The sequence below is a fragment of the Denticeps clupeoides genome, chromosome 14, assembly GCF_900700375.1.
Source record: "Denticeps clupeoides chromosome 14, fDenClu1.1, whole genome shotgun sequence".
Lineage (NCBI taxonomy): Eukaryota > Metazoa > Chordata > Actinopteri > Clupeiformes > Denticipitidae > Denticeps > Denticeps clupeoides.
In genome coordinates, this window is record NC_041720.1 from 14628709 (window position 1) to 14641942 (window position 13234).

Sequence of the window (13234 nt, forward strand, 5' to 3'; positions counted from 1 at the left end):
TTATTTCTGAATCCATAATCCACAAGATTTCAGACTGTGTCTGATATGTTCTATGAGCTTCCATGTGATTGCAGTTAGTGAAAATGCAGATTACAGATATAGTCTTTCAACTCTTCAGGACCTGGAAAGCAGCAAGCAGGATCTTAATTTGCATTTGATCAACCTGCAAGATTCTGTACGTTCAGCGGCCATACAGAGCGACTTTCCTACCGAGCTGGCATCTGCTCTGACCTCGCTCACGAAGCAGGCTGACAGGTGCTCACTCCGCCCATTACTCTGTGCTTCTGTGTGATTTACAATTTTGTAATAATTTTTTTAGTTTTTTCATTTGCTCCATCCTATGTACCAGGGGTGTCCAAACTACGGCCCACTGGACAACTGCGGCCCGTGATCCATTTTTAATTAAGAATAATATGATGGTTAAAGAAATGCACCTTGCTCAGGTGAACCTTGGCAGTTCAGGATTTAAACACGCAACCTTTCAGTTAAGAGTCCACTTCCTTTCCTGCTAGGCCACAATAATTTACACGCGCAGTTGGTGAGACTCGAACCCAGACCACATGAGACTGTATCATAAGATAGTATTAGGGATACATATATCAATTGTACATTAGTATCTGTCAATATTAAGGTCCTTGACTAAAACTATATACTTAATTATTAAAGTTTTACCCCTTGTTTGAAATATTATATTAAATTTAATATATTAATGATGTAATGGTTAACTATTTTTTGCAGCCTGAGCGTGGCCCTCGCCGAGAGCCAGAGGTTGTGCCGTGAGCGCACGGCCCTCGGTGTTCGGGAAGCCATCCAGGCCGTGCGGATGTGGAATCAGTCTCAGTCTGAACCTTGCCAGAACCGTTCCGTCTCTACCCAGGTAAACGAGAACTTGGAAACTACAACCACTGTGTGGCACAGAAATAGTAACGTGTAATACAATATACAATTCAAGATTCTTATTCAAGATACAGACTAATTAAAAGTACTATAAAACTGTCTGTACACGAAACAAGGACAACATCATGTAAGATTCAGAAGTTGGACATTTTCATGTTGCTGTTTATTAAAAAAAAAAAAAAAAGAAAGAAACTAAAGCAGACCAGTATGAATAAAGTCAAAAACCTTACAACTGATGAACTGAAAGGGTCATGGCACAAAAGGCCTTTGATTCTATTAAAATATAACTAATTCACATTGCACATGCTGTAGATGTCAACAAAAGCATGTATGTGTGTGGACGTACTGTTAACAAACCATTTAAGTAACAATGTCCATTTAAGTTATTATGTTTCAGATGCTAACTGAAGCAATTAATAAATTATAGGTGAACACATTATCTCACAGAATTCCATGCCTTCACGTCTAAACTTATTATAAAACATAATCTTGCTTGAAAAAAAGTTATTTGAACTCACTGTACCACTGTGCATCAGGTTCATATTAGAATTAACTTGCATAATAAAATACATTTCTTAACATCTGTTTTATTACTCAACCCCTGGAAAACTCCTCAAAATACATATGTGTGTAAAAAATAAATAAATAAATGTCATTGTAAATTTTCAAACCACTTCAAGCAGGTGGGACTGGAACGAAATTTATGAAACAGCTGCAGTGCTTTTGGTGTGCTGTCACCCGAATAATTGGGATTTCATAGCGGAACTGTCATGCAGAAGGAATGCACGAGAAGATAGATGTGAGGACTAGGATTTGAGAAAAATGCAATGAATGAACCACGTCTGCCGGCGCTGTTCTTTCCTGGTACTTTGTCTTGGGAGCCCAAGCTCTGGCGAGGTCACTAAGTACAAAAAATTAGTCAGCGCCTATGCTGATTTCATTACAGGACGTCAGGTCCATGGTTACCATGGATCGCTGCGGCAGATAGCTTGAACACAAGCACCCACTCAGCCTTCTCTCTGCCAAATAAAGCAGGCACTTTGGTCAAATGTAGAAGCCATTATTTTGGGACGCTAAAGGTTTGTTGTCCGGTTTCTCCCACAGTGATGCCAGTGCTTACTGAGAAGTGCTGGTTGAGACGTCAGTTTAGCTTGGCCATTACCCTGCGTGGGCTCTTTCTTAGAAATGGTTCAGTAAACATTGTGGGCCATTAAAAGTCTGCAGTTGACAGTATGAAGAAGCAGTAGTGGATTTTTATTGTTTTTATAACCCGCTCGATGTTATATCTTGAACTCCATGGAAAATATGGCATTTGTGCAATAGGAAGAAAAAAGTAATCATTTGACATAATAGTTTATGGCTTTGCAGGATGTGCTTCTTAAGCACGTGCCTCTGTGTTCCAGATGGAGGTGAAACGTGGGGAGGAACTGTGGAAGGCCCTGCAGGAGGTGCTTCTTCAGAGAAAGTTCCTCACAGACAGCGTGGGACCAGAGATTTTGGAGAGCCTGGAGAGGGATGGATCAGACGCTCTGAGTAACTGTGACACCTGCCTGTCTGCTCTTTCACAGGTGAGCTACAACTAGATGCATGTCTGTGTTGGACATGTCACCCAGACCCTGGTCCTCGCTTTTTGTCCAAATAACACTATTTCAGAAGAAAGTTTATAGTTTCATAATATGTCAGCAGATAGAAGCAAATCGTTCTTTTTCACAGTTGAAATAAACGAAAAATGTCCTGACCAAAGGACTCAATCCACCACTATCAGCACAACAATGCAGAAAATATAATGACACCATGTTGAGGGGTGGGGAGTGTCAGCGGGTAACCACACACATCCCAATAACCCCAGAGTTTCAATTTTTAAATATTTATAGGCTAATTAAAATATTTTGGCTTTTATCATTTTTAAAATCACACAAACACATTAATTTTTTCAGCCCTAATATTCTGCCCTTATTTATAGGATGATATTGTCCAGATCTATGTGACCTAGAGACTTCATAACTGATTGGCTGATGAACATGAGAAGTATGTGATTGCTGTGCTTCTTCATTTCTTTTTTTTTAAATTTTTTTTTTATTTAGTTGACCATCAGTCCAGGAAATGCCAATCACCATGAAAATGGAACCACAGATGCCAGTGTGCTCAGGCATTCAGAACCCTCCCAATGTTCAGATGAAAAGACCATTAAGCAAGAGGCAGAGGAAGCAAGATTTCCCAGACTTTCCGTCAAAGATGTAATGAGCTCCCAGCACACCGTGCAGACCTCAGAAGACCATGCACATCCTACTGAGAGAGAGTTTGCACAGCATGACCTTGCTGGGTCACAAACTAGTCAGAAGGAAGGGTTTAGAGACACAGGGTCTTCTGTCAAATTAATCGACCATTCTGAACAGGCTGAGCTCACATGCACATCAGAAACCTCAGCAGGGGGTGATGAACATGGATCCCGTCTCTTTCAGAGCTCTGTCCCAGCACACTCTGCACAGGCGACAGCAAGAGGCGAGGAACCTGGAAATTGCACTCTAAACAGGACAGAATTGCTTGGCCCAGTCAACTTAGACAATCAGTCTAAAAAAATTAGAGCTACTTCCAGTGAGAGTAAAACGACCGATGCCACACAGAGTCAGTCACCCAAGACAGGAATCCCTGCTACGGACCTCAGAATGACAAGTGGTGCACAGCCAGTGGAGCTGGACACGTCTCACACAGGTTTCCATCACCAGCAACAAGATCCTCAAGGAAAGTGTCCCTCACGCTCCACCAGACTCCCTTCGCACATCCAAGAAGAAACGGACGTTCCTGAATCAGTCTGGGACCCCAAGGTAATTCTATGAGTAAAAGTGTAATTTTCTGAGTTAAGGTGTATAGCATTTTACAATAATTTTATATTTGAAGTGGAGAATAAGCCCCAGTTCACAGGACTGAAAAACTTGCATCCAAACGGGAGCGTTTTCTGAAATGTTGTGATCCACGTCCCGAGCGCTGTTTTAACCCTCCCCTCCACACCTGTAAGTGGTGCTGTACATCCCTGCTCTCACCCAAAATGCTTCACGTCTAGTTCTCATCCGTGGTGAGTTAAATACGTCGTTGTTCTCCAGCCTTGTCTTTTCATTAGAAATGTGCACCGTAGACAGAATTTCAGACTTTTATTCCATTGAAACTTGACTAGACTAAAATGAACATCTAAGTGACTAAAACTAATAAAAAATTAAAATGACATCTTTATGCAAAGACTAAACTAAAACCAAAATTAAGACAGGACACCAAAAAAAAAAACACAACACACTTTACGTTTGCCAGGGACAACAGCCACGGAAGATAACCCACTCCCAATGACCAATCGAGTCACCACCCTCAGTGTCCCTCACACTATCTCGCTTGCTGTCTGTCTGAGAAACTAAAGAATGTCATGTCAGGAAAAGTATGAACAAAACTTGAAAAAAAAGAAACAAAATTCTGGCTTTGTCTTTATGAAAAAAAAACATATGATAATATTTAATTTGTAAGAACTGACTATTTAAATATCATTTTTTAATAGTATTGTTTAAGATCATTTCGAAAAGTGGTCTTGTCTTGATATTGCCATTGCGTCTCCTATCGTTTCAGTCACTTTATTGAGGTTTGATGCCTGGTTGCTATCACACACTGCTGATTAAAATTGCTACATAACACAAATATATGAAGAAAAATGTTCTAGACATAACCATGCAGCAGCCTTACAGACATCTATAGTGATGCACTATAAGCTAACCACTGGAAAATGTATTTCTGCTCTTATTTATTGTCGCTGTGCTAAAAGAGGGCAAGTACACAATTGAGTACTGAGTGCTCTAAAAGGCAGGCCAAGCTGTAGCAGTGGCCATGTTCTGTTGTGAACAATTCAAGGAATAATACTTCAGCATTCGTCATTTCTTTTTAAGAGGTCCATGAAAATTCCCATTGAAAACCTTACTTTTATAGAAGGCTTTGCCCCTGATCAACCACATGCCACCGACATCACAGAAGAATGCAGATTTTATCTTATTAGACATATATTATGGGGTGGTAGTAGCCTAGAGGGTAAGACACTCGCCTATGAAACAGAACGCCACAAAATCACAGGTCAAGGTCACTTTCTACCATTGTGTCCCTGAACAAAACACTTAACCCTGAGTGTCTCCAGGGGGACTCTACCTGTAACTACTGGATAGACTAAAAGCCCATTTCAGTTATTCCACTATATCAGTTAAGGCATCTAAAAGGTCACCCATGTCTTATGTTTTCCTAAATAGCTCCGGAACCACAGAAATCAGGGGTGTCTGCCTTTTTGCTAAGGTGAAAAGTGTTTTGTTCAGTCCGTGCGCATGAAAGTTACTACCCATGCATGTAACCCTCCACCACATATTGTCAGACTGGTTTTCAGGGGTGCGAAAAGTAGATTTTTAACTTCTAGGAGTCTCTGCTTCATGCACAGTTTTTGTCAGGGGCTTTTTTTTTTTTTTTTTTAAGAATGTAACAATGCTATCAAGGTTTATGCAAAAGCTTCACAATAATATGGTTGCAAGTGAGGTGAGATATATATATATATATAGCACATTAGATATATAGCATTGTTTAAATGCATCTTGGGTATAGTTTAGACATAGAATAGACACTACGGCCAAATCTCTAGTCATCAACAGACACTATCTGTTGTTTACCCTCAGAGTACGGAAGTGCACACGCCAGTAAAACACACTGATACCACCCCTCCTTCAACGAACTCCCTGGTACTAGTAGTTCCTGCAGTGCAACTTTTTTTTTTTTTTTTTTTTTTTGTAACTTCAAGGGCCCAGAGCCACACCCCCACACCACCCTGCAAGGAGTGTTTGGCTCAGATGTAGCTTCATTGCTGTTTGAGCGCTTACAGCTCTGAGGTTGGAGGATGGCAAAAGGAGTCAGAGTTCAGCGTTTTGTCTGAAGGAGTGAATGAGACCGTCACCCTCGTTGTCCCCATGTTTCCTCAGCAACAAGAACATGGGAGAGACAAGAAAGCTGTGCTTTGCCAGGACAGAGCTCCTTCAGGCAAAGGTTCTGCTACTGAGCAAGATGGAACGCTGCCCCTGGGTGTGGCGAAAGGAACCACAGTGCTGGAGATGCTGGCTGATGTTCAGCCACTGCTGGACGCCAGTGTTACACTGGTGAGTGTTTATTTTTTGGGATGAAACACGGATTTAAATTCAGTGGCAACAGTCCATCTGTAATGGATGTTTTTTCTGTGCGCAAAATAAATATTACAAGATTGGCAGATCAGCTAAAAGTTAAAATGGCATCAGCATATCTGAAAATACCCATAGTGTGCATACTCATGGCAGTGAGATGGTTACAGGCTTTCATGATAAGACGTTCCCTTTGGTCCTACGGGAGGGAACTTCATAGGACTGTTGGGGTTTCCTGTAATGTCTTTTGGTCTCTGTGGTGATTATGGTTTTTTGGTCATATTAACCATCCTTTGTGCAGGAAATGCCTTCAATGGAGGACAGTGATTTCCTGCAACCCATACCCACAGAAGCAGAGGCCTGTCTGAATCACACAGTCCACAGAGTGCTGGCCTGCAGGTACCAGCCCACCCAGCTCAACCCTGAGGCCATGGCCCAGCAGCTACACGAGGCTGAGGTAGTGGACATACATGAAATTTACCACCTACTCTGTATTAAGTTTAATTACTACAGAACAGGAACATTTTATTTTGACACCCCATATTGGTTCAATAGAAGCTTAAAAAACCTGTAAAGATTAGAGTGTATCTGGGAGAATATACCAAATTATCCCACTTGTCTTCTATTTTGGTAATGATGATTTCAATCCGGGTAGATTAGACCTTACATTTACAACATTTATCATTTATTACGCCGTATCCAGAGCAAATTACAATCAGTATTTCCATTGACTGTTGCCCTGGAACAACTTAGGTCTTGTTCAGGGACACAATGGTGGTAAGTGGGGTTTGAACCTGGGTCTTCTGTTTCATAGATGAGTGTGTAACCCACTAGGCTACTAGCACCTTGGAATTGACTTGGGACTTAAATCATGGGTGTATCAGATGTCTGTTATCTTCTATGATAATTTATTCAAATATCAAGATTAAGTTCAAATATGGAATTCTCTGTAGTTGAGAAGCTTTATCTTGTCCAGACAATCTGGCAACCTGAAACTATCTCCTCTATCCACTATAGAAAACTTTACACTTTTACTGGGGGGCAGGTTTCTTTATTGTATAACCTGTTCGTAAGTAAGTCCACAGCACGGAGAACAGACTTGTAGGTGAAATATAACAGAGGAAGAATGATCAGAAGCATGTGTGGCCAAACCATCCATTAACTCAAACTCAAAATTACTACAAGTGGTTGAGTAAACCCAAACATTCCTGACACCCATTTCAAATGTAAGCACCAAAAATAAGTAAATAAATGGTTACGAAATATTTCACTGCAGTCAATGCTGCTGGAATTGTTTGCTGACTGTAATGAATTGCATAATTGACATTTTGCTGCAGAGCTGCAGGCAGTTTGTGCTGGAGATGGTTGCTGGTGGCGGCCAGGACATGCAGCCAGGGACATCGCACAGCATGGAGGGCAGACTGCAGGCTGCCCTGTTAAATGCTTCTGCCACAGTGCAAATCAAAGAAGCGCAGGTCCTCCAGGTCACGCAGTACAACCAACAGACAGCGGCCCTCCGAGCCACTCTGCAGAGATTCACAGCAGAGATGGAAACACTGAACATGTGAGTTACCAGATAATCCATGTAGAAAAAAGTAATCCTGACTTCAAGCATTTAGATGGATTGATGGATAGATTTTTTTGATGGATAGATTTTTTTACTATCCAGAAGCTTATTGGACAAACAAATGAATGTTAGAAAAACACATGACAAGCAAATACACATTACACAGTTGTGTAGAGTCTAGACAATGGAGACAATTAGTTCAAGATCTCACTAAAAAGAGATCTACAAAAAATGCTAATATGTGGTAAATTAAAGATATGAATGTAACACAAATGTAACATATAATTTTACAAGATGTGTATTGAATATAGATTAATCAGCTATAGATGTAAGTGGGAAATCAGAGGTCACATTTTAAATTGTGGATAAAGTACAGAGCACAATATCATATACACAAGAGCTAACAGAATAGAATAGCATATGAAGATAAGAATAAATATATTTGCATAGTTATTTATGCATAGTTTTCACATTGAAGTTTGGACCTGGCATTTGTAAATAGAGAATGCTTATGTGTTTTTAATTTTTCTTTTTTGGAATCAGTTCATGTTTGGAAAGTAGCGCAATTCAAGCAGAACATCTACAGTCATTCCTGAAGAGAATGGACGAAGAGAAAAGTAAATTTGGACATCTTCTTGAGACATGCTGTCAAGTTTCTGTCCATTTAGGTGAGGCTGATGGACCTGCAGCTCTCCTTGCCCATGTTAAGGGTCTTCAGGAGGGATGGTTGGTTTTGGAAGGGACCGCAAGTAGGACCCTGAGGCATGCCACCTTCTGTGCCATGGAGGCTTCTGCATATTGTCAGGATGTTGAGAAACTAGAAAATAAGCTTGAGCATGCTCTTGAGGATTCAAAGTCCTTCTCAACACCAGTGGACAGCACTGAGACCATCCACAAGACCGTCATGCGTGTTGAATGGGCAGCATCCATTGAACATTACCTTCATATGATTGGGGGTTTTGAAGCTTTCAACCAGAACATTTTGGGGAAAAAGGAGCTGGAGGACATGTCAAAATCTCTCCAGAGTTTGCAAGCAAAGTTGGCAGAAACTGAGACACACCTCAGTGATTGGCAGACCACCAGCAGTGATCCATCAGAAGCTAAGCTTGTAGATGTGATACAGGACTTTCTCGCTTGGGCTAAGCAAGTAGAGTGTAAATTTTTAGGCAGGAGGAAGGTTGCTCTCTTCCCTGACCGTGTACATCATCAGATCATGGACATGAAGAAGCTGCAGTCAAGAATTTCAAACAGACATTCTGAAATGCTTTCTGTGATGGAAGAACTGAATGTAAAGGTGCCAAGTCCAGCTCCTTTCGTGATGTCTTTGCTTCAAAACGCCTATAAGAACATTTTGGAAAGGATAGACCATGCATTAAAGGACATGAACTTAGCCTTTCAGTCAAGAGAAAAGTTGTGGAGTCAGATAAATGATGTGAATACGTGGGTTGGAGAATACTTGGACAAAGAGTCCAACAAAGCAAGTGACACCGTGTTTAAGGGTAATATATCAGATCTTCAGCTCCGACTTCAGTGGCATGCTTCTACCCTGAAGGAAGCAGAAAGGCAGGCTGTGGTTCTTGAAACCCTTCTGGAGCAAATAAAGGATGTGACTTGTGAACTTAGCGTTGATGAGAGCCACTACCTTGTCGACAAACTCTCAACTGTGCAAGCAGAGGTTGCTGGAATTATGAACCATGAGCAAGGTGCTTACTGGGAACTTGAGGAGCTACTTCATGCCAAGCAGGCAACAGACGAAGAACTGGCCACTGTGCAGAAAAGCTTAAGTCAGATATCTGTGGACTTGGAGAGGCTGAAGTTCCCAGATGTGAGCACCTGCCTTGGAGATATTGAATCTAAAAATCATATGGTCATGGAGCATCAGTGCCATGTGCAGGAGCTGCAATACTGCCAAGAGTCAGAGAGGAAGGCACTTCTGCAGACCATCAACAACCTTCTCACAAAGACAAAGACTCTCAGACTCCATGCCAGGGAGCATCAGAAATATTTAATGTGCAGAAAGCGAATGGAATGCTTCAAGGAGGCATTAAAATCACGCGTCACACAGATTCCTGCTGCACGCAAAGATTTGGGTGAGTTGTATAGAACCTGCCAAGCTGTCCTGGTTTATGTACCCTTAGCTAAGCTTGCATGTCAGGAGTCTGCTGACCAGCTAGAAGCAATCTCCGGCGACCTTTACCCATCTCAGCTAACCTCCGAACGAAGAAAGGTCCACCAGACTGTAGAGAGTCTTGCAACCTGGGAGCTAACAATACAGAACGAGATTAAAAGCATTGAGATCAAGCTACCAGAGAGCCTCAGTTTCCCGACGGACCTCATTGCAATTAATAATCTCTTCCATAAAGCTGACCAAGAACTATCACAAGCCAACTGCTTCCATCCTCGTGAGCATGCCATTGAAAGAGAGCTACTGATATGCTTGACATACCAAAACCTCGTGGAGTCCGCATTAAGAATATTAGAACTCCTGAAGTGCAGGAATGAGGGTGAACTGGAAGGTTATCCAGAACTGTCTCATCAAGGAAAGAGGATCTTAAATAATTCAAACATTAGAAAGGTATGTTTTTTTTAAATCTTTAATTACCGTGAATTGAATTGTGACTGTTTACTGAGCATTTACTTCTTTTTCTCCAGGCGCACTTGACTAGGGCGTGGCAAGCCCTGAAGGACTATCAGTGGGCAGTCCGAGGAGCAGTTCAGTTTCTTCAGGGGGTGGAGCCCAGGTTCTTATTGCCTCTGACTGGCAACAGGGACTGCGTAGAGGAACAAGTGAAAGTTCAAAAGGCTTTGGCAACTATGCGGCACGGTTTCCAAAATCACATGGATCAAGTCAGTAACCTGGTTCCACGTAATTCGTGCTTCTCAGTGACCCTAACTGAGCAGCTGCAAATACGTGTTCTAAGTTGCCTGCTGGTGAAAGGAGCTTCACTGGATGCACAGGCCCAGCTAGCACTGGATGTTTTAGCGAGGTGAATATAAAAAATTACCACTACACATCTGCCACAAACTCGGAAACGTTCCGTGACTTTAATGTGTCAAGAATTGAAAACTTTCTCTGTAGGCAATCAGAAAAACAGAACATCCACATGCAGCATCATAAGGAGCTTGGGGACCTTTTACAGAACCTTGAGTTCAGACTCTCAGAGTTCCTCGCCTGTGAGGTCACGTCATTGGAAGACTGTTCTGGGCAGCATGATAAGGCTAAGGTACGTATATGGTACAAATGACCTAAGCCATGAGGACGTACATCCACAACACCTTTCCATCTCTTTTTAAGGGCTATCAAAATATTGCATATTGATCCCATCTGCCTTAAACCAGCCCGGCATTCTGCCTGTGTTTACGTTAGAAATGTCTGGGGGCATTAACTAGCATTGTACTGCCGTGTCCGTGGGCACTAACCAGTGATTCATTATCTGTCACAGGCGCTTCACGAGGAGGTGTGGTGCTTGGCAGGGAGACTGGAAGAGTTGAGAGGGAGCTGCCCGAGGCTTGGCTGCGGGCTGCCGGTGAAACAGGCTGTGGCAGCTCTCTGGGGGCGCTGGGCCAGACTGAAGCACCGAGTCAGAGTTTTTATGGCGCGTTCACTGCTCGCACAGCAGGAGTGGACTGATGTTGTTTCAAGCGTGAGTTAACTGGGTGGAGCGTTGCACGGAACATTTTTGGTGTGTTAACCTCCCCAAGTCAAACTTCTGTTATGGTCCTGCAGATGAAGAGGAGAAAACTGGCTCTTGAAGGAGCGACCGGTGAGTTGCCTGATCTTCACTCTTCAGTCAGAGGTGCTCGGGCGGAGCTGGAGAGTTTACTGGCACTGACCGAGATGCAGCAGGACTGCTTGGACAAGGAGCAGCAGGCCCTGGTTGTTTCACAGGCACTCATCACCCGACTTGTGGGGAGCTCTGCACAGAGGGACACTGACACAATCAGCCCGATATGTCAAGAGCTGCAATCGTTGCAAAATCATTGTAGGAGGTACACACAAGCTCACTGCTGAATCCATTTGCAAACTGACTTTAGAGACAGGTTCTGGTTCTAAATATACGGATCTGGTTCTAAATAGATGGTTCCATTTTCATTTGATTGCTTATACTTTATATGAACATAGAAACACAGTAATTAACATTTTTTTTGTTTTCACAGCCTGAGAGAACAATGTGTGCTGGTTCGGAGGGCAGTTCTCTCGGAGATCCAGGAAAGGGGACGGGTCCTGGAGGAGATTGGTGCTGTAAGGCAGAGAGTGACGCTCCTTCGACCTCTGTTGGATGCTCACAGTGATGCTCCTCGCCTACAGGTAGTTGCTCACTGAATTCTCTCACTGGCTCTGATGAGTCTGTATGAGCGATTGAACACACAGCCCTACAATTTAACATTAGATATAGTGCAGTTTTGTTGAAATTGATGTTAACAAATGAAATACTACATTTTATCCACCTTTTAGTCAAGGTGGTTCACAGTAACTATATTGGCAACTATATGAGGCATTTGATAAGAATCAACTAGTCACAGGTAATTTCATTAGAAATACGTGCACATAATTTTTGACCAAGTTACGAAACAGTGTCATGGGTGGAAGAGAATTCAGTGGAGATGAACAGGAATGTAAGTGATACAAGGAGTTGAGCAAAATAGTTGGTGAGCATCACTATTTATTTACAGCATTTATCAGAAGCCCTTATCCAGAGCGACTTACAATCAGTAGTTACAAAGACAGCCCCCCCCCTGGAGCAACTGAAGGTTAAGTGTCTTGCTCAGGGACACAATGGTAGTAAGTGGGGTTTGAACCTGGGTCTTCTGGTTCAAAGGCGAGTTACCCACTAGGCAACTACCACGCCTATTCAGAAAGGGATTCAGTTGATACCGCAATGCCCACCGGCGTTGGCATTTGAATAGGTGTATAGGATACAAGATGATAGATAGGATGTTGAAGAAAACAGATTGGTTGGTAGGAAGAGTTGGTGTTGGAGTGAGGATTCCGTGGTCTGCGCTGATTAAATAGGATGGGAATCACCTGTTGGTGTCTTCCCGTTCCCATCACGTGACCCCAATAACAGCAGAATATTGTGATGCCTAGGCGGTTCTGGACTTGTCAGGTGATTGTATATGTGAGTCTCTCCCCTGGGTCTCCCCTGGGTCCCGCACTTGTCTGTTTGTATGTTCCGGGCCATTGCACTGAGTAGTTTCATTTATTAAACCAACAAGCACTTCTCCCTTCTCACTCCAACATTGCATGACATTTATGTGCCCAGCTGAAATTTAATACAAAATTAATACTATTAATTTGACATGTAATAATATTTATGCAGTAATAGTGTGGTGGTAGGAGACACTCGCCTGTGAACCAGAAGACTCAGGTTCAAACCCCACTCACCACCATTGTGTCCCTAAGCAATTTCCTTCAGGATTAATTTAAAAAAAAATGTTAAAAAAGTGAAGTGATTGTCACATGTGATACACAGCAGCACAGCACACGGTGCACACAGTGGGTTAAATGTCCTCCTCATTTAACCCATCACCCTGAGTGAGCAGTGGGCAGCCATGACAGGCGCCCGGGGAGCAGTGTGTGGAGACGGTG

At 42.5% G+C, this 13234-nt stretch overlaps 1 protein-coding gene across 14 annotated transcripts in view; it reads left to right on the forward strand.

The window, feature by feature from the left end:
* Positions 1-13234, forward strand: part of syne2a (spectrin repeat containing, nuclear envelope 2a) — an 88410-nt gene that overhangs the window by 33707 nt on the left and 41469 nt on the right. For all 14 annotated transcript variants that reach the window (XM_029002237.1, XM_029002243.1, XM_029002241.1 and 11 more), the window contains 13 exons: positions 119-255; positions 739-877; positions 2301-2465; positions 2982-3722; positions 5886-6059; positions 6379-6534; positions 7415-7641; positions 8188-10219; positions 10297-10631; positions 10724-10868; positions 11088-11288; positions 11372-11634; positions 11803-11953. In XM_029002237.1, the coding sequence (XP_028858070.1) occupies positions 119-255; positions 739-877; positions 2301-2465; positions 2982-3722; positions 5886-6059; positions 6379-6534; positions 7415-7641; positions 8188-10219; positions 10297-10631; positions 10724-10868; positions 11088-11288; positions 11372-11634; positions 11803-11953 (4866 nt within the window). The remainder of the gene's footprint in view (positions 1-118; positions 256-738; positions 878-2300; positions 2466-2981; positions 3723-5885; positions 6060-6378; positions 6535-7414; positions 7642-8187; positions 10220-10296; positions 10632-10723; positions 10869-11087; positions 11289-11371; positions 11635-11802; positions 11954-13234) is intronic.